General features: G+C 36.8%; 1 protein-coding gene across 2 annotated transcripts in view; it reads right to left on the bottom strand.

The window, feature by feature from the left end:
* Positions 1–11608: 11608 nt before the first annotated feature.
* ALDH7A1 (aldehyde dehydrogenase 7 family member A1) overlaps positions 11609–22003 on the bottom strand; it is a 38026-nt gene continuing 27631 nt past the window's right edge. For both annotated transcript variants that reach the window (XM_027869232.1, XM_027869231.1), the window contains 6 exons: positions 19582–19688; positions 18362–18478; positions 17859–17956; positions 17435–17508; positions 12363–12438; positions 11609–11773 (listed from right to left, as the gene is read on the bottom strand). In XM_027869232.1, coding sequence (XP_027725033.1) covers positions 11719–11773; positions 12363–12438; positions 17435–17508; positions 17859–17956; positions 18362–18478; positions 19582–19688 — 527 coding nt within the window. In that variant the 3' untranslated portion in view covers positions 11609–11718. The remainder of the gene's footprint in view (positions 11774–12362; positions 12439–17434; positions 17509–17858; positions 17957–18361; positions 18479–19581; positions 19689–22003) is intronic.

Raw genomic sequence — 22003 nt, forward strand, 5'->3', positions numbered from 1 at the left:
ACAGATATATATCCCTTAATAAACACTTATCACAAGTTGCTGAAGCATTGACATGGGTGATGCCTTTACAATGGTACGAATCAAATTACAATGCTGGCTTCTTGCACATACCCTTCCATTTGCCTTCCATAGGAGAATCTAAATGTCTTCCTCCATGTATTTTTAACATTCTGTGGGCAACAGTACAAGGTATCCATTTCTCAAGGTTCCCTTGCTCATTTTACATGACTAGGTCATGCTCCCCCCTTTTTTGCAGTTAGTCAATAAACATTTTAAAGCACCTACTATGTGTCAGACATTGTACTAAACCTTTTATAAATATCTCTTTTAATCCTCACGACAAGTCTGAGAGCTAGGTGCTATTATTATTCTCATTTTACAGTTGAGGAAATTGAGTCAGACAAAGGTTAAGTGACTTACCAACGGTCACACAGCTAGAGTCCAAGGTCACATTTGAACTCAGGTCTTCTTAATTCTGAACCCAGTATTCTATTCATTGGGAATACAGAGAAAGACAAAAGATAGTCCTTGCTCTGTGGAGCTCACAATCCAAAGCTCATACATTTCCTGCATATCTTTTACAACACTTCTCAAGACATTATCACTAATATGTTGTAGCCTACTAATACCTACTATATGTCTTTCCATTACCTTTTGAATTGCCCATTGTTTTGATTCTTCTGAGAATATGGCGGTCCATATTTCACTTTCATATAGGTTCACTAGAAGGATATTGATAATCAAAATACAGGTTAACATGTCAATGGAAAGAACAACTTGAAACTCAATGCTATTTAATTATAATGATTGTTTGGCCCTAAAAAGAGATGAGAAAATGAACTTCTCTGCCCTCTTTGAAGACCTAGGGGACCATAGGTGTAAAACATCACATATATTATTACATTTTTTTTCATGACACTGATTCTCCTGGTTCTTCTCCTACCTATATGACCACTCTTCCATGTCCTTTGCTTTCCCATCATCCATATCATTCCCTGAAACTATAGTTGTTCCCCAAGGTTCTTAGGCCCTCTTCTCTCTCTACATTCTCTCTCAGTAAACTCATCAGCTCCCATGAACTAAATTATTATTTCTATGGAAATGACTTACAGATCTATATATCCAGCCCTAGTTTCTTTTCGGAACTTCAGTCCCATGACAATGACCGGATATCTAAAACATCTAAAAATAAATTCCAACTTCCTAAACCAGGGGTGAGGAACCTGTAGGCTTGAGGCCACATGTGGCCCTCTAGGTCCTCAAGTAATACCCTTTGACTGAATCCAAACTTCACAGAACAAATCCTTTTATTAAAGGCATTTGTTCTATAAAACTTGGACTCAGTCAAAAGACCACACCCAAGGACTTAGAAAGTCGAAGGTTCCCCACCCCATCCTAAACAAACCCTTTCCTCTTCCAAGTTTCAGTATTTCTGTCCAAAGTACCACCATTCTAACAGTCTTCCAACAACAGATGTCCCTGAAATCTTCATATTATCCTCAATGCCTCAGACTTCCTCAACCCACACATCTAAACACTTATCAACTCTCCACAAACATCCTCCATATCCCATATCTTCTCTTTACTCATATAGCTATGCCACCTTAGTTCAGATCATCACCTCTTACCTAAGTTATTTCAATGGCCAGCTAACTGGCTTCCATGCTTCAGGTCCCTTCTCACTCCCAAACCTGTAAGTGTTTTTTCCTTAAGAACAGATCTGACCACGTATGTTGGCAGTGGCTCCCTGTTTCTGTTAGTAATAAATATAAATTTCTATGTTTAACTTTTAAAAACCTTTCACGGTCTGGCCCCAATCAATCTTTCTAGCTTCACTAGACATTACTTGCCATGCCACACTCTAGCAAAACTGCATCGTTCACATAACAATGGATCTCTGTGCTTTTACAATGGCATGAATGTAAAGAATGTACTCCCGCCTCATAGAATCCCCTCTCTTCCAATAAGATGTGGCTCAGGTACTACCTTCTATAGGAAGCCTTTCCTGATTCCCCCAAATTCAAGTGCCCTCCCTTTCAAACTATCTTCTATTTAACTATTTTGTATTTATTCTCTGTATAGTTACTTATGTACTTGTTTTTAACCATTAAAATACCAGCTCTCTGTGACTAGAGATTGTTTCATTCTTGTATTTGCATATTCAGTACTTAGCACGGTGTCTGGCACAAAATGGATGCTTGATTTCTCAATTACTTATTCATAGATTATTTTTGAGGAATTATTTTTTCTCTTCTTTATTATTCCTTATTATAAGAGATAGTTTTCTGGATTAGAGAAATGAGAAGGAAACATTCAGAAATAAAAACAGTATAAAAATAAAAGATCTCTGTAAAAATAAAAATTAAAAATTAAGGCAAAATTGTTAAAAAAAAAAAAAAGCTGCTCTAACAAAAAAAAAATCATCATCTTGTGAGCAAACTCCAAGTGATTAAGTCTCTCTAAATTTAGCTGAGCCCTCAAATAAGAGTCCACTGTTGACTTGTTCTCAAAGCCTTTCCAGCTTTGTTGGAATTACCAGATTTTGCATAGGATATGCACTAGCATAACCTTTGAAAACCTAGAAGGCTGCAACCTCTATGCCACAATAGAGCATCAAAGTAGGACTTTAGTTACTTTGGGAGTTGTAAAAGCTACTGTAGAAGCAACATAGTGATTTCCATACTATTTTCTAGAAATGTCCCTGAATACATGAAACTTTTTCCATCTCTTTGCCAAAAGAAGATAGAATTTTTAATTCATAGGACCATAGACTTAGATCTGAAAGGGAATTTAGCAAACCCCATTATTTTACATACTTAATGGTATTTAATTATAATGGTTATAATAAGGAAACAGTCTGAGAGAGGATTAGTGACTTGCCCAAGTTAATACAATCAGTAAACGTGAAAGAATGTCATATGTGCCCTATATCACTTCTGAAGTTGATTGTTTTGTGTTTGATTGGCTTATAGGTGCCATAATTGTCTTCTAACATGATCTACAGTTTTTCACCTTAGATTTTTTTCTCCCTTATGGTTGTAGCCTGGCCCAGGCCTCTCTATATCTTTGGGTCCTGAAAACAAATGAGTACCTTTCATCTTCTTCAACCTCCCATCTACCAATACTTGATCCATAACCTCAAGTATACATTCACCTCATTCCCTTGCCTCTTACTATGTGATCACTGTTTTAAACTGTTCCGTCCCTGAAGGCTTCAGGAAGTTTGGTTCCTAACCTGGCTGGAATCCAAAGTACAAAAGTTGGATGGTGTTCAATACTTAGAGTTGACTTTGGAGAGGGTAGTTTTAATTGAATGATGAGGTTGGAAGCCAAACTGTAGAAAGTTAAGAAGAGAGGAAATGGAGGCACCTAATATTGACAGAAGAAAGGAGGGAAATAGGATAGATGGATCAAGTGAGTTTTTGAAGATGATAGAGACATGGGCATATTTGTAGACAACAGGGAAATAGCCAAAAGAGAGTTTGAACATAAGTGAAAGATAATAGAGGGGTCAGCCTACTAGAGAAAATGAGATGGAATAGAATCAGTTGTACATGGAGATGGGTTTGCTTTATCAAGAAAAACTAACTCATTATATGAAATAAGGGTGAAGGAGGAGATAGAGACAGAAGGTATCTGAGTGATGTGAGATTAAGAGAAGAAGAAAAGAGGGACCTCTCAGCAAATATCCTTAATTTTTTCAGTAAAATACGAAGCAAGATTCTCAGCTGAGAGGTTGTATGGGAAGGGAACCATGGGAGGCTTGAGGACAGATGACAAGGTTTGGAAGAGCAGCCGTAGCAAATGGGATAGTGACTTAATTTGGAAAATGTAAAAGGATTAACTTGCAATATTTTAGGCCCAATTGAGATTATGTAACACAAATGTGTAGTAGGCCTAGTCAATATAGTTTCCTTATTTTCTCCAGTTTCTTTCAGATATAAGTATGTAGGAGTAAAGGCAATGGATGGTGGGAGTAGAGGCCTATTAGTGTGTGATCCTTGGTATGATAAGGGGTCAAAAGATTCAATAGAGGAAGATAATGTAGAGTTTAACTGGTTCACCAATGGGTTAGATAGGAAAGAGAAGAAAATGAAGCTAGCTCTGGGGTTATGGCCTAAGAAAGAGCTAAGTGGTTGAAGGGCTAGGGGTCACAGTGTGGCCAGAGAACAGAGTTTGGGTTTGCAAGACAGGAAGAGGTAGAAAGACAATAGATTGTGATCAGATAAAAGAATTTCACATTTCACGAACATGGAAGTGCTGCCCTAGGTGGAAATTTCCATGATTCCCTAATTGCATAAAACCATCCAGCTGGGGCCTGGGCAAAAATATAGGGCATTGTCCAAAGTTCCAAGTCTAAAGTCTACCTTGGGCTGAAGTCCCAGACACCCCAGCTTCTCAGTGTTTGCTATACAAGGCACATGTACAAGCACAGAAGTCTTTCTGTACCATAGGTAATCCCCATAGTGGTAGGGCACTTTCTTCTGGTACTTGCCCAAAGATTACTTAAAATTCCCTTCCATAAATCATGGAATTGCAAACTCACTCATTAGGAAAAGGAAAAAAAAGTAAACTTGAAGTAACAAAGAATGTCAACTACTTGCGTGTTTTAAGCACAAGTATCTCACCCTGAGAAGTTGTAGGGCATTTTTTTTTCCACAAAAGGCAAGTAGCCTTGATCTGTTTAAATGCAAAAAGACTATGAACATTTCTACTAGACAGAAGCAACTAGTGATTTGAGCTAGTGATTCAGCAACTTGTGAAACTGATTAATTTCTATCAACTTATTATCAGTACTTATATAGACTTTATCAGTATTTACATAGCCCATCAATCCACAAATGAAAGTTTTGCAAAATTGAAACAGAACTTTGAGTTTTGCTCTCTAAGGGCATGATAAGCCACTTCTTAACTACCCTTATAAATGCATAATCGCTATGACTTCAACCATAAACCTACTTCATAGATGTGAGTCAAATTACAAATACATATATCCACTTGTGTATATGTGCATGTGTATATGTATATTATGTATATAATTATATATTGTATTGTGTGTGTAGAGATCTATTTATATCTAATGTATGTATAGATTTATCTATATATGTATGTGTAAATGTGTATATACACACATGTGTATATGCACATAGATATTTCTATTCATGGGTAAATATATTTATTAGATATTAGCCAGCTCTGGTAATGCATTTAAGACAATTTTTTTCGGGGGGAGGCAATCTGGGTTAAGTGACTTGCCCAGGGTCACACAGCTAGTGTCAAGCGTCTAAGGCCAGATTTGAACTCAGGTCCTCCTGACTCTAGGGCCAATGCTCTATTCCCCCTGCCTTCTCCCCTTTCTCAGTAATGCCTCCTCTCCCCCTTCCCTTGTTTCTCAGAATTGTCATCTAGTTGTTTCTTCATTGGTAAGTTTATCAGGACTTAGGTGCATCAATAATGGTAGTGTAACATTATCAGAATGATCTACTTGGATTTGGTTCAAGTATGTACACCTATTCTTGACAAGAGCTAAATAATTTTAAAAGACTAGACCAAGGGGGCAGCTAGGTGGCACAGTGAATATAGCACAGGCCCTGGAATCAGGAGGACCTGAGTTCAAATCTGGCCTCAGACACTTGACATTTACCAGCTGTGACCCTTGGCAAGTCACTTAACCCCATTGCCTAGTCAAAAAAAAAACAAAAACATTTCAGTTTTCGTTCAGATTTTAACAATCTGGCCAATAGTTCACAGATGCTCAGATTCCTTAAAAGTCTGGTTAATATGGTGGATCTTTAATAAACCTTGTCTCTGGCTGAAAGGAAGCTTGGGTCAAATTCTTTCGGGCAGGACCTGTGTGTTGTGATTTTGGGGTCCCAGCACCCCTAAACCTCTAGACTTCATGAGGGAGGGGAGGGAGACAAAAAATTTGGAATTCAAAATCTTATAAAAGTGAATGTTGAAAAGTATCTTTACATATAATTGCAAAAAATAAAATACTAAACAAAAAAAAAAAAAAGGCTAGACCACTAGACCAGAAGATCATGCTATTACACTTTAACCCTCATTTATTCCTTAAAAATATGTTCAACAGCACAAATAAAAAATGCTCAATAATATTTTTTCTGGGAAAAACTGCTGTTGAATTTTTTTAATTTAAATTAGTTATTTACTGGATTTTCAAGAATTTTTATACATAATTTTGTTTTTAAAATATCTATGGGAGCTAAGATAGAAAAAACCTGGAATAACACACATAGAAGGATAAAAATAATTTTTAGTCATTCTTTGATTCTAAAATGTCAGAAGACATCCCAGACCCAGGGGCTCTGAATTCCTTAGCTGGTTGGTTGAGTGTTGTCCTTCATTCTCAAAAAAGACCAAAAATGACATCACTATGTTGGAGTCAAGGTACAGTGTGTCTGACTGGCTGATCAAGCCAATATGAGTTCAGAAGGCTCTACCACAGGTCGGGCACAAATAGTCCATATAAACATTTGGTGTGAAGATGTTTCTAAATTTGTGCATCTCATGTTTCTTTTGAGCTACTGCAATTCTCATAGAGCAGTGACTTTGATGTGGGCATGCCATACTGGGTGGTCCTTTGCCAGTGACTCCCATGTCATGCAATTGATTACAAAATTCCTCAGAGAGACCTTAAGAGTATCCTTGTATTGTTTCTTCTGACCTTTGTGTGAGTTCTTGCCTTATGTGAGTTTTCCATAAAAGTCTTTTAAGCAAACATACATTTGATATTTGAACAAAATGACCAGCCCATCAGAGTTGTGCTCTTTGCAGTACAGTTTGTTTTTTTTTAATTTTTTTTATTAATTTGATTTATCAATAATCACTTCCATATGCTTTTGAATTTAAAATTTTTCTCCCCCTTCCTCCCCACCACCCTCCCCAAGATGGTGCACAATCTGATATAGGCTATACATTTACATTCATATTAAACATATTTTCACATTAGTAATATTGTAAGTAGAAATTAAAACCAATAGGAGGAACCATCAGAAAGAGGAAACAAAACTCAACAGAAGAGAAAAAAATAACAATTCAGCTTCCATAGTTCTTTGTTTGGGTGTGGATAGCATTTTCCATCACAAGGCCTCTGGAGATGTCTTAGATCCTTGTATTGCCAGGAAGGGTTAAGTTTATCAATATTAGTCATCACACAACATGGCTGTTATTGTGTACAACGTTCTCTTGGTTCTGTTCACTTCACTCAGCATCAGACCATACAAGTCTTTCCAGGTTTTTCTGAAGTCAGCCTGTTCATCATTTCTTATAGCACAATAGTATTCCATCACATTCATATACCACAACTTGCTCAGCCATTCCCCAGTTGATGGGCATCCTCTCAATTTCTAATTCTTTGCCACCAAGAAAAGAGCTACTATGAATATTTTTGTACATGTAGGTCCTTTTCCCATTTGTGTGATCTCTTTGGGATACAGCCCTAGAAGTGCTATTGCTGGGTCAAAGGGTATGCACATTTTTATAGCCCTTTGGGCATAGTTCCAAATTGTTCTCCAAAATGGTTGGATCATTTCACAACTCCACCAACAATGCATTAGTGTTCCAATTTTACCACATGCTCTCCAACATTTATCATTTTCCTGTTTTGTCATGTTGGCCATTCTGATAGGTGTGATGTGGTACCTCAGAGTTGTTTTGATTTGCATTTCTCTAATCAATAGTGATTTAGAGCATTTTTTCATATGACTATAGATGGCTTTAATTTCTTCATCTGAGAAGTGTCTGTTCATATCCTTTGACCACTTATCAATTGGGGAATGGCTTGTATTCTTATAAATTTGGCTTAATTCTCTACATATTTTAGAAATGAGGCCCTTATCAGAGAGATTGGTTGTGAAAATTCTTTCCCAATTTTCTACCTTCCTTCTAATCTTAGTTGCATTGGCTTTGTTTGTGCAAAAACTTTTCAATTTAATGTAATCAAAATTATCTATTTTGCTTTTCATAATGTTCTTTATCTCCTATTTGGTCATGAATTCTTCTGTTCTCCATAGATCTGACAAGTAAACTATTCCTCTCTCAGTTTGCTTATAGTATCCGCCTTTATAATCATGTACCCATTTTGACATTATTTTGGTATATGGTGTGAGATTTTGATCTATGCCTAGTTTCTGCCATACTCTTTTCCAGTTTTCCCAGCAGTTTTTTTCAAAGAGTGGGTTCTTACCCCAGAAGCTGGGGTCTTTGGGTTTATCAAATAATAGATTACTATAGTCATTGACTACTGTGTCTTGCATACTTAACCTATTCCACTGATCCACCACTCTATTTCTTAGCCAGTACCAAGCAATTTTGATGATTGCTGCTTTATAATACAATTTAAGATCTAGAATGGCTAGGCCACCTTCCCCTGAATTTCTTTTCATTAGTTCTCTTGATATCCTGGACCTTCTGTTCTTCCAAATGAATCTTACTATTTTTTCTAACTCTATAAAATGATTTTTTGGTAGTTTGATTGGTATGGCACTGAATAAGTAAATTAGCTTAGGTAGAATTGTCATTTTTATCATATTAGCTCGGCCTACCCATGAGCAACTGATGTTTTTCTAATTATTTAGATCTGATTTTATTTGCGTGAAAAGTGTTTTGTAATTGTGTTCATAGAGTTCCTGGGTTTGTTTCAGGAGGTAGATTCCTAAATATTTTATAATGTCAGCAGTAAGTTTAAATGGAATTTCTCTTTCTATCTCTTGCTGTTGGGCTTTGTTGGTAATATATAGAAATGCCGATGATTTATGTGGGCTTATTTTATAGCCTGCAACTTTGCTAAAGTTGTTTATTATTTCAAGTAGTTTTTTACTTGATTCTCTGGGATTCTCTAAGTATAATATCATGTCATCTGCAAAGAGTGATAGCTTCGTTTCTTCTTTGCCTATTCTAATGCCTTCAATGTCTTTTTCTTCTCTTATCGCTAACTCAAGTTGCAAACTCAGTAGAGTTTGAACGCTTGTTAGTTTAGTGATTTTATCTACCACAAAACTGCCCAAAACTCATCCAGAAACTCATGGGCTACAGGAAAGGAGGCCTGCCAAAAAAGCCAATAGCAGTATAGACAAACAAGACAGAAGTCTCCTAGCATGAGCCAGATAGACTTGTAGCATGCAGAGCTAAAACAGAAGGCTCCCACAAGAAATTTCCAGTGTTGTCAGAAACTCACAACACAAAGCTTTGAAGTAACTGGGAGTAGCAGGGTGATAACATATCAACAAAAATGTTATTAAAAAAAGAAACAAATGGTCAATTTTTTAATATTAAGCATATTTTATTTTTTATAATGTCCAATACTGAGAGTGCCAGGGACCCGAGGTCAAATTTCGTCTCAGGCACTTAATAGCTGTATGACCCTGGGCAAGTCACTTAACCCCGTTTGCCTCAGTTTGCTCAAATGTAAAATGAACTGGAGGAGGAAATGGCAAACCACTTCAGTATCTTTGCCAGGTCAAGGAGAAGATATTGCAAGAAGCCAGAAGGAAACAATTCAAGTATTGTGGTAACACAATCAGGATAACACAAGATTTAGCAGCTTCTACATTAAGGGTCCGGAAGGCATGGAGTATGATATTCCGGAGGGCAAAGGAATTAGGACTACAACCTAGAATCACCTACCCAGCAAAACTGAGTATAATCCTTCAGGGTAAAAAACGGTCATTCAATGAAATAGAGGACTTTCAAGCATTCCTGTGGAAAAGACCAGAGCTGAATAGAAAATTTGACCTTCAAATACAAGACTCAAGTGAGACATGGAAGAGGTAAACAGGAAAGAGAAATCTAAAGAGACTTCTTATAGTTGAACTGTTTACATTCCTGCATGGCAAGATGATATTTGTAACTCATGAGACCTTTGTCAGTGTTACGGTAGTTGGAAGGAAAAAATTATATGTATGTACATAGATAGATAGAGGGCACAGGGTGAGTTGAAGATGAAGGGATCATATCTGGAGAATAAAATTAAGGGGTGAGAGAGGTTTATACTAGGAGAAGGAGAAAGGGAGAGGCAGAACAGGGTAAATTATCTCACAAAAAACAGAAAAGAAAAAGCTCTTACAGTGGAAGGGAAACAGGGGAAGGTGAGAGGGAATGAGTGAATCTTATTCTCATAGGATTTGACTTAAGGAGGAAATAACACACACACTCAATTGGGTATGGAAATCTGTCTTACTCTACAGGAAAATGGGGGGGAAGGGAACAAGAGAGTAGGGGGATAATAGAGAGAAGGGTAGATTGGGAAAGGGGGTAATCAGAAGCAAATACTTCTGAGGAGGGACAGGGACAAAAGAAAGAATAGAATAAATGGAGGGGCGGGATAGGATTAAGGGAAATAGAGTTAATTTTTCACAGTATGTCTACCATGGAAGTGTTCTGCATGACTGCACAGGTATAACCTATATTGAGTTGCTTGCCTTTTTAATGAAGGTGGGTGGGGAGGGAGGAAGGGAGAAAATTTGGAACCCAAAGTTTTAAAAACACGTTTAAAAAAATGTTTTCACATGCCTGGGAAATAAGAAATACAGGAAATGGGGTACAGAAATCTCTCTTGCCCTACAGGAAAACAGAAGGGGAAGGGGATAAGAAAAGGGGGGGAGACACAAGGGAAGGCAGACTAGGGGAAGGGGTATTTAGAATACATGCTATCTTGGGGTGGGGGGAGGGCGAGACGGGGTGAAAATTTGGAACTCAAAATCTTGTGGAAGTAAATGTTGAAAACTAAAAATAAATAAATTTATTAACAAAAAAGTAGAAGAAGAAGAAGAAGAAGAAGAAGAACCCTGGATTGGGAGCTTTCCCCAGGCTGCAGCGACTGTAGCTCTGGTCTCCCTGGGGACCTTCAAGCTGGTTGAATCATCCTCCAAAATAACAGGTTTAGGTGACAAACCAGTCAAGTTTCCTGTTTTAGCATTTAATTCTATTTAAATTCAACGATCATTTTGAACATTTCCTATTGTATAGACACTATCTTGTCCTTTTTTGAAGTCAACAATCAAAAAATGAGCTTCGGGATTTTTGTTCTCATTTATTTTGTTGTGGAGGTGATGGGGGAAGATGACAGAGATAATTCAGCAGGGAATATAATGCTATCCTTGTAGTTTCTCATCTCCAGGTCACTCCTGTCTTCCACACATGCTTTTTCTCTCTGTTACAGATCAGAATTCATCCTCTATTGGAAATGAAAATTCTCACAGCACTTTCTTTTTTTTATGTAAAAGAAAAAAGCATTCCTGTATTTTGTTTCAAAACAATAAATTTTTCTAAACAAACCTCAAAAAAACTCATTTGAAAGTACATTCCTCCACAAACATTTAGATCATTTTAACAGCTTGAGGCACAAACATTTAGATTAACAGAAAGGAACAATGTCATTTAAACTGAGGGAGACAAAGGTGAAAGGATCTCTCAGGTCACACAACTAATGAGTGCCTGAGGCCAAATTTGAACTCAGGTCTTCCTGATTCCAGGAAGACTATCTTCATGAGTTCAAATCCAGCTTCAGATACTTAACAGCTGTGTGACCTGGGCAAGTCATTTAACCCTGTATACCTCAGTTTCTTCATCTGTAAAATGAGCCAGAGAAGGATATGGCAAACCACTCTAGTATTTTTGCCAAGGAAACCCCAAATGGGGTCACAAAAAAATAAAAAATAAAAGAGGTAAGTGTGGGTGTCATATAAACCCAAAACACTGTTACTGAAACTTGATTCCTTGTGCGAGAGGAAGGTCTTTACTGTAGTTGATGGTGCTAAGGAAAAAAGAAAGAAAAAAAAAATTTTTAGAAAAATAGCTTTAAGGTTTCCAAAACTGACTTAAGCAAAGAATAATGTCTCTACACAGTCAGATTTCTCTTGGGAGGAATTCTTCCAGACAAGGTTCCCAGGGTGAGGGGGAAGGAAGACACAGCAGACTGCTGAGGCAAGTGGAAAAAGTGGAAGAATGTGACAACAGGGAAAGAGCGTGTGCTGTAGAAAAGGATTACTAATCAGAAATGAGCCATAAATCCAGCAACCATCTCCCTAAAGAGCCATTTACGTGCTCTGGACACAGAAGACTGCTTCTGTGAGCCATGCATGCTATTTTCTCCAGGCTAGTAAACCCTCAACTTGCTTCAGAAGACAGGCACTTGCACTGCTCCCATCTCATCATTACGGACAAAAACAGTCATAATACAGAGATACCCATGGAAACGGCAATTTCTGAGCTTGGAGAAAATATGAAAAAAAAAAAAAGAATCAAATTCAGGTTGACATAATGTGAGTGAGGGAAGATCTTGGAAGGAAATCTCCAGATCACTTTCTACTTTCAATGTTTTTCTGGTTTAGTCTAATTCTTACCAAGTAGATCGTCTCATATATTGCTTCCATGAATCACCTCCTGATTCTCTGCCACCACCAGTATGCTTCTCACCTCCTAAAACACCAAAACAATTTCACAACTCAGCTAACCTTTTTTAAAAAATAAAATAAGATTTTACTTGCCAGGGTAGAGGAATACATAAAACTAAGATAAGACCTATCACCATCACCTATGTTCCCCAAAGTAGTGGATATGGTACGTTCCCCCACTCTGCCTGACATGTACCTTACTTCCTCCCCATTCATTTTGAACAAATATCTACTACGTCCAAAACAGCATTCAGTGCTATGGTTCAGGAACCAAAGGTAAAGAGAAAACAATGAGATACAAACATATATTCTTATTTTTAGAAAAGACAAAACATGTGTTATAATAGAGGTACAAAAATGCTAGGGCAGTTCTAAGGAAGGTGACGATTTCTGAATGATGGAATCTCATTGAAGAGATCGACTGAAATCCTCACTATACTTCAAAGCTCAGCTCAACAGCTAAAAATACAGGGGGTAGCATTCAAGGTAGTGGTAACAGTTTGAGAAAAGATACAAGGACCAAGTGGCAAAGGACATGTTTATGGAGCTGTAAGTAATCCAATTTGACTGGAAGACAGGGTACATGGAGGAGTTATGTCTATATATGAGATATGCCTATGGCAGGTTTGGAGAATCAGAATGCAGAAGGCCTTGAATGATAGTCTAAGAAACTAGACTTTATTCTGGAAGTAACTGGAAACTAAAGGTTTACAACCAGGGAAGTGACATAATTAAAGGAATGCATTAAGAAGATTAATAGGACACCACTAAGCAGATTAGAGGAGAGAACTTTAGGATGTTGCTGACAATAACGACTTGAAGTAGGAGTGAAAACTCCTTCTTTGACTTTGGGGAAAAGAATTAACAGGATTCAGCAAAAGTGCATTTGTTACAAGGGCCTCTTCTCTTTTCTGGGGTGGGTAATGGAGGGAGTCACACTCCACCCAAAAAAAAAAAAAAAAGAAGAGGGTCATCAAAGCATTCTTTTAAGAAAGCAGAGAATAGAAGTCTAGAGAGAGGCACAGACAAGCAGGGCAGTTTTAAAAGCTGAAGGTTGAACTTATATACTTAAAAAGAAAAGCAAGCTATACATAATAGAAATTTACAGTTTCACGTACAATCCTTTTCCTGATATACTATGTCTATGCAAACATCCATTTTATTTGATGTTTGTTAAGTTCAGAATAAAAAAAAAAACAGGCCTCGGCAAATGACCAGATGGGAATGGGGGTGAGTAGGAGATGCAGAATGGTGAGAGTAGTGAAGTAGAGGGAAAAAAAAGGTTACTCCAACTCCAACGTTTGAGCCTAGGTGATTAGGATGATGGCAGTATCGTTAAGGATATTCAAGAAGAGCTGATTTGTGAGAAAAGGAAAAGGGGGAAGGGTGGTAATGGTGGTAGAGATTCATCTCTGTTGAGGCCAGAGATACTTACAGAGATCTGAGAGTCAACAGCCTAAGAGACAATCAGGTGAAGTCATTAGAGCAAATGAAATTACCACGAAGAAGGCTAAGAGACCAAGCAGTGAAGGTTGAGGGCAGAACCTTGAAAACTGTTTAGATGCAGGGAAAGGAATGGAAAAGTATCCAGTAAAGGAAACAAAGAAGCATCAGAGAAAAGAAAATAATTAGGATTCAGCAATGTATTAGAAGCCAAAGTAAGAAAGTTTCAAGGGCATAAAGGTCAAGAATTATGATTGAACCAATATTATTAATGACTTCTGAGAAGTGACTTCAACAAAACAGAGGCAGGAAACTGGTAAGAAATAAAGGAATTGAGGCAGGAGTGAAAAAGTAAAAAGCTGAAAATAGAATACCTTTTCAAGTACTTTGTAAAGGTACTTTACTTTCCTCTCCTTCAAAAAGGTGAAGGCGAGGAATAGGCAGGTAGCAGAAGTAGGTAAGTAGGTAGGGGAAAACTGATTGAGAGAAGGAATTTTTAGAATAAGGGAGACTCAACATGTTTGTAAACAAAGGCAAAGGTATCAATGAGGAGGGAAAAAATGAAAATAGAAGAGCAATAAGTGAAAGAACATCATCCTAAAAGATACTTCAGAAGATAAAAAGCCCAGGTCAAAGAACTGACCTTGGAAAAGAATTTGTTCATCTAATGTGGGAGAGGAAGAGAAGATGGGTGAAGAAAGAAAAATATTTAAATAGAAATGAGGAAAGTTTAAGACACTTGTATCTCAATTGTCTCCACCAGTTTTTTAGTACACAGTGAACTCATCTTGAGCAAGGTGTACGGAGATAAGTTTAGGAGCTTAAATGAGTAGATAAGATTTAAAACAAACCTTAAGTATAAATGTTAGGGATTCAAGGGCACTAATGACTATAAGGTTAAAGAACATGGGTCCTATAATGGGTAATGATACAAATGGAAATCTATGGGCGCTAGTGGCAGTAAAAAGGACAGAGGACCAAAGGGAAGGCTCAGTAGGACTGAAGAAGTGGAAGAGAGAGAAAGTTAGGATATTACATAGTCAAAGAAAGGAATCTGAGATCTTGCAAATGGTACAATTCTGAGTGATGCGGATGAGCTGTGTTCATGAACTGTATAGTCCGGGAAGAGGTGAAATTCCCTCAAATTAATGCCTTTTCTCCTCTCTTGGACTAACAAACTTCTAAAAACAATACACTGGAGGCCTCTCCTTCACCACTCCCTTATGTGGCAATTTCTTTATGATACAGCTTTCTTCCTTACCATTCTGACCCTGCTCTCTCCAATATCACTAACATTTTCTTTGCTGCTAAAACAATTGCCAGTACTAATGCAAGGGACCCCCAAATCTACAGATCTGGCCCCATTCTTTCCCTTCAGCTCCAACGTGCAATCTCTAAATATCTGCTATCTGGAATTGAACATCTGTACTTGGATGTCCCACCAGAACATCAAACTTTCTATGTCTTCTTCACTCCTTGCCCCATCCCACCAAAAAAAGAACCCTAGCCCTTCTTGCATTTGATCTATTTTCATTAATACTACCATCTTATCAGTAACCTAAACTGGTAAGCTCAGCATCATCATTGACTCTTCTCCCATTCTCACATACAGTTGCAAAATCCTGTTATTTCTATCTTTACAATCTCTCACCTCCACTCACTGAAACCAACCTAGTCAGGGCCCCTATTTCTTCTTATCTAAGTTATTGAAAGTTCCCTAGCTGATGTTTCTGTTTCCAGTCTAACCTCTCTTTAATCCATCTTCACAATACCCCCTGAAATTTTTTTTTTCCAATTGTACTACTCGAGATCAGATCCTTCTACTCAAAAACCTTTAGTGGGTCCCCATAGCCCACTGACGTCACCTGGTTCTGACCTCACTTCCCAGGCTTATATTATTACCCTTTATGTACCATAGATGATAGCCAAAATAGACTGCTTTCTTTACCATCTTCCCATATCTGGAGTGGAACTCTCTCCACTTTGGCCTTCCCCTCCACCCCATTTCATGCCCATATCAATCCCTCCCTTCCTTCAAAGCCTAACCCCCCCAAAAAAAATTTAAGTTTCTATTTTGCAAGATCTTATTCAAGGGCTGCCCATTCCATGGAGCCTTTCCTGCTTCTGTCCCTACCTATTCACCAGCTGAAAATAATCCTTTCTCAAAGCTTCTCCTAGCATACATCAATCACCTTTTCTTTGCATTTATACTCTCCTTTATGCCATAGTTATTTGGCTAAAAATTCTATGAGAGCAAAAGGGACATTAGGGATCAAGAGAATGTCATTACTAGAAGGAATTTGAAAATAGCCCAAAGTACTCCAGAAAGACCAGCCTAAAAGAGTGATGCTGTATAGTCATCTTTAATTTCCATTCTTGAAGCAGTGATTTTGTCAGCATGGCCTAACTCTCAGCACTATTTAATAGACGAGTCCTAGAGAGTTGTCTCTAGCACAAAGAAGCTAAAAACTGTAAGAGTCTGGATTTGGATCCAGGTTGTCCTGACGATCATAAGGATGCTATGATAATACATTCTAAAGCTAAATTTAAGAAGGCAGGTATCAACATTAAAAAAATAAATTATATTTTTCAAAATTAATTGTATATACTGTCAGATTTTATTGAAACCTGGATAAGCTTTGCTGAACTGCTTTTCCTTTTGTGTTTTGTTACAAAGAATGGCATGCTGGATAGGAGAGGGGGAAACAACAGCAATGTAAAAAAGATATGAAAATACTTTTTAAAAATGTAATGCTTAAGATACTTTACTTAACCTAAACCATAATGAGGATATAACATTTTAAAATTTAAACTATAGCACACTTCATTTTCCATTTGTGCCAACAACTCCAAGCTAACCAAGGACTATCTATTTTTACTTTACCTTAAGGCAAACTGGTCAGTTAAATTTGGGCTAAGAATACAAAACTGTTACTGGCTTCTTCCCCTACCACTGTAACTGTGACTCCAGAATTTGGATTTGTTACTAGGGAGAAGAGTGAGGACTGCTTGGTGAAAACAAAAACTGAATATACCTAGGTCTAGAGATAGTATTTAATATTTATTAAGCCCGTTTTTGATTATAGGAATTGAAGTATTCTTTTTCAAAATTTTTATTGCCTAGATCATTAAAATATTAGATCTGGGGACAGAACTTAAAGAATATTGGCCACTATGTGGAATACTAAACATTAGGTCAGCTAAGAGTAAAAATTACTGTTATTTTCTGACACTCTGTTCTCGATTTAGGGTTAAAAAATATTTCTCTTTTTTTCCCTTAATTTATATTTTTATTGAAGCCTATTGTTACATATCACATTCTGCCCCTTCCCTCCTCAGTAAGCCTTCTCTTAAAACAAAGAATTGTAAAAGAAAAAAAAGCAGTTCAGCAAAACCAAACAACACATCAACATAGTCTAATAGTACACATCTGCAATATCCCCACCCATATCCCACCACTTCTATAATAAAGATAATTTTTCTCAATCCTTCAGAGTCCAAGCTTTAATGAAACATTTCTAAAATCCAATATTTTTCCCCCATTTCATGTGAAACGCAGAAAACAATTCCCCACATACCAAATGCACCTCCAATCTCAGCACCACTCGTTGGAATATTGACATTAACAATGCCACAATCTGATCCTTTAGGCCTATATCAAACAGAGCGATAACAGACATTACTGTGGGGAAGATGGCACCTTAAAAAGTTATTTTTCTAAAGTATTTTGTGCTGAAAAAAAATTTTAACTCTGTCTACCTTTAAAAATGGTTCAGTGAGGGGCAGCTAAGTGGTGCAGTGGATGGAGTACCGGCCCTGGAATCAGGAGGACCTGAGTTCAAATCCGGCCTCAGACACTTGACACTAGCTGTGTGATCTTGGGCAAGTCACTTAACCCCAACTACCTCACCAAAAAATAAATAAATAAAAATAAAAGCTGTTCAGTGACTATGATTTTTCAACCTAAATCTATATCTCTTATCTGCACAGGTAATGACATACCCAAGCCATCGAAAGATTCTGCCCAAATCCTTTGTGAAGATACTGCTTGAAAGACCCTGTTTTACTTCATTATTCCACGTATAGACCTCGTCTTCATTCTGTAAATACAAAGAAAGTGAACTGTGAGGTAACATACTTAATATCAACAGTAGGTGAATTATCATATTCTCAAGTCAAAATAAACATCATTTCATCATCTTAAATCAAACATACGTGTGTGTACATAAATGTGGCTAACTGTGCACATACTCAGGAGTTTGAAGAGTAGTAGTTTTTATTCATATATTCATCTCATTCCTTTAGTGTTACCATCTCATCATATTTCCCTATGAATCTTCAGGTTTTAATCAATCAGAATGACCTCCTAGGATCTACCGAACATTTGCTCTAGTAACATTTTATAAATTTAGGTCTTTTCTTCTCAACCCCTAACTTATTCATTGGAAAATTAGCCTGTTACACGAATGCGAAACACAGAAAGAAAAAGCACTATCAGTTTTCACCTTGAATTTTAAAACATAAAGGAGAGGAGCAAACGTCTCTCTGTGCACAATGGATGCATCATGATCAAGACCAGTCACAATCGTTGGCTCTACGTAATTTCCAGGACGATCTATAGTCTTTAAGGAGAGGAAAATAAAAAAGGAAAGAAAATTGCATTTTATGTTTCCAGGTATGTATTATCTATAAAGGAAAAAACATTCAGTAAGGGGAAAAGTATGATTCCAAAATAAATCCATTGCAAATAAAAATTTTAAATGATACATCACCCTTTGCTGTTTTAACTAAGTTGGCTGCAGCCTACTTTCATTGGAGCTAGCTTTTTTTTAAACAGTCTGAAAGGGAGCTAAATCTTTATATGACATTCAAAAAAAGGTCTTTGAGTCCTAAAGAGTTATATCCATTATTAAATTGTAAATGATGCAAATAATAAACAGAACATTAATCTGAGTATCATCTTTTGGATATTGCAAAACAATACTTTAAATAGAAAACTGTTAAGTTTTCATATGTCAGGAACATCAGACTGATATTCTTGCACTGCATAAAAGACTGAACTGACATTAAAATTCCTTTCTAATATTATGACTACGATTTTAAGTTATTTTATAAAGTCCATATAAGGCATGGTAATTAGTTTTTGAGGATATACCCAGTGAAACTGACACTATAGTTGAAAAAGATAATCACTACTACTATACTACAACTTCCTTCCTCCATCCTTATTCCTCATCGTTCCTCTGTCAGGGAGAGCATGAAAAGACAGGACAGGGGGCAAAAAAAAATAAGAGAGAGAGAGAGAGAGAGAGAGAGAGAGAGAGAGAGAGAGAGAGAGAGAGAGTTAGTTGAAGTAGATGGGAAAGAAAGAAATAAGAACCAAAAAATGAGAGATATAGGTGGGGAAGATGAAGAAAAAGATATGACAATTATTAAGCTATTATTAGCTGTACTCTACGCTTCTAATTAAAATCTGCTAAATGATTCCATGATTCCGTGAAATAAAATCACACAAAGACCTGCTTTTTAAAGCAGTGATTTTTTTTTTCCTTAAAATACTAGTGGAATATGAAGAAGGAAGAGAACAAAAAGAATGTAAGGTCTATTAGGGAAATAAGAGACCAAGAAAAGTAAATTCTGTCTTATTCACCACTGGCCCTAAGTACAGCAAGGGAGGTGATTTCAAACATGTGACATGATGAATTATAGAAACTGTAGCCTTTACCTTCCCACCATAGACCACTATGCCACCTTGCTTTTTGGCATCTTCCACTGCACCAAGGAACATGTTTACTGCCTGTTTGGTGTGGAGGGGCCCATAAAGGACATTAGCTAAAGAGAGAAAAGAAATTCTTAATGATTTTTCCCTCAAAGACATCAATTCATGACAAAAATATAGTTTACTAATGTCTCACAATTAATTACACTGTCAATTACCCCTTGGTTTTCACCCTCAAAATAGCCTGATGGCTATTATATTGAATTAATTAAGACTACTCCACTCTCCACAAGGTATTTGCAATAGCTAACCTAAGCTAGCATGGCAAATCAACAATTAACTTTCCATTTTTTTTTTACCAATTAACTATTTGAACCAGCATCTTCTTAATATTTCACTGCCAAGAATCCCAGGAATTAGAAGAAAGACTCTGGGAAGGCTAATGGAAAAGTCAATGAACTATGAGAATGACATGATTCAAGAGGCCGCCAGGTGGCGCAGTAGATACAGCACCAGCCCTGGAGTCAGGAGGACCTGAGCTCAAATCTGACCTCAGACACATGATACATACTAGCTGTGTGACCCTGGGCAAGTCACTTAACCCCAACTGCCTCACCAAAAAAAAAAAAAAAAAAAAAAGGAATGATGTGATTCAGCAGAAAGAACACCAGATTAGGAGTCAGGAGACCTAGCTTTTATTCTCAGCACTAGCTCTAAAACTACCTATATAATCTTGAACAAATCATTTAACCACTCTAGGCCTCAGTTTCTTCATCTGTAAATCAAGAGAATTAAACAAGAACTCTAAAATCTCATCCGAGGGGTCACTTCATAAGCATACATCAAAAAAAATAAATAAATAAAGACCCTAACAACCACCAAATTAATAATCTACTAGTAAAATAGTTTTGGCTATAAAACAAAAGCACAACCAAAATACTGTTTTAAGTTTTTTTTTAATACGAAATTTCATTTGGCTCATATCTTGACTTCTAAATTCTTATCCTAATAATATCAGGTCCAATCCTGACATTTAGTCAAGGATATGCTGGTAAATGTTTACCAAAAAGCTCTCTGAAAACACATGATACACTTTTAAGTTTAATCTGTATTATTAACATTTTTTCCAACATTTCCTAAGTGTAGATAGTCAACAAAATAATAAATCAAGCCCTCATATGGAAGTATGTTGACTTCCAAAATGCAAATGCTCACACTGAAACTTTGGACTTTCTCAAGCTAGTATGATACGGCTCCCAGCACATCCCTGCATTTAGTACTGTGCCCTAGTTAGACTACATTTAAACCAACATAGTTGTGTTCAGTTCTGGGCAGCACATTTTAGGGAAAAGATAGAAGAAAACTATCCAGGACAACTAGGATAGTAAAAGACCTCATCATCATGAAATATAAGGAGTGGTTAAAAGAACTGGGAATACTTAGGCTAGAAAAGAGATAGTGTAGGGTTGGAATGTAGTAGCCATCTTTAGTATTTGAAGGTAATAACTTGAAGGTAATAATCTCAAAGAGAAATTAGATTTGTCATACTTGATCCCAAAACACAAAACTAGGAAAAATGGGTAAAGTTACTAAGGACCAAATTTAAACATCGTTTAAGGAAAAAGTTCCAAAAGTGGTATGGGTTATCTCAAGAGTTAGTAGTGGGTTTCCCCTCACTGTAAGTCTTAGGGCTAGAGAGAAGAATTTTGTTTAGAAACAGGTTTGCCTAGCTCTAGAGAGACACTGACATCTCTTCCCACTCTGAAGTCCCTCAAGTGGCTTCAATACTGATCCTCAGCCCACTTAAAAGATCCAAAAGAATAGCTACTTTTGTCATGAAGGAAATTTCTCTTTTGAAAACACTTTGACATGGAACATATTACCCATCAGACTTATGGATAGGAAAAGAATTTATACTTATCAAACTGACTAAAATGATAGAAGGAGAAAATGACAAATGTTGGAGGGGATGTATTGGGACACTAATACACTGTTGGTAGAACTATAAACTGATTTAACCATTTTGGAAAGCAATATGGAATTATGCCCAAAAAGTTATAAAATTGACCCAGATAAACCATTATTAGGTCTATTTCCCAAGGTAACTGGAGAAAAAGGAAAAGAACCTATATGTTCTAAAATATTATATTTGGTAATAAAATAATTTCTAAAATACTCATAGAAGCTCTCTTTCTAGTGGCAAAGAACTAGAAATTGAGGGGATGACCATAAACTGGGGAATGGCTAAACAAGTTGTAATATCTGATTGTGATGAAATACCACTGTGCCTTAAGAAATGATGAGCAGGTTGAATTTAGAAAAACATGGGAAGACTTGAATGAAATAATGAAAAGTGAAATGAGCAGAACCAAGAGAACATTGTATACACTAAGTAATTTTGTTTAAAGAATAACTGTAAATAACTAAG

Source organism: Vombatus ursinus, unplaced genomic scaffold (assembly GCF_900497805.2).
Source record: "Vombatus ursinus unplaced genomic scaffold, bare-nosed wombat genome assembly UNPS02014792.1, whole genome shotgun sequence".
NCBI classification, from domain to species: Eukaryota; Metazoa; Chordata; class Mammalia; order Diprotodontia; family Vombatidae; genus Vombatus; species Vombatus ursinus.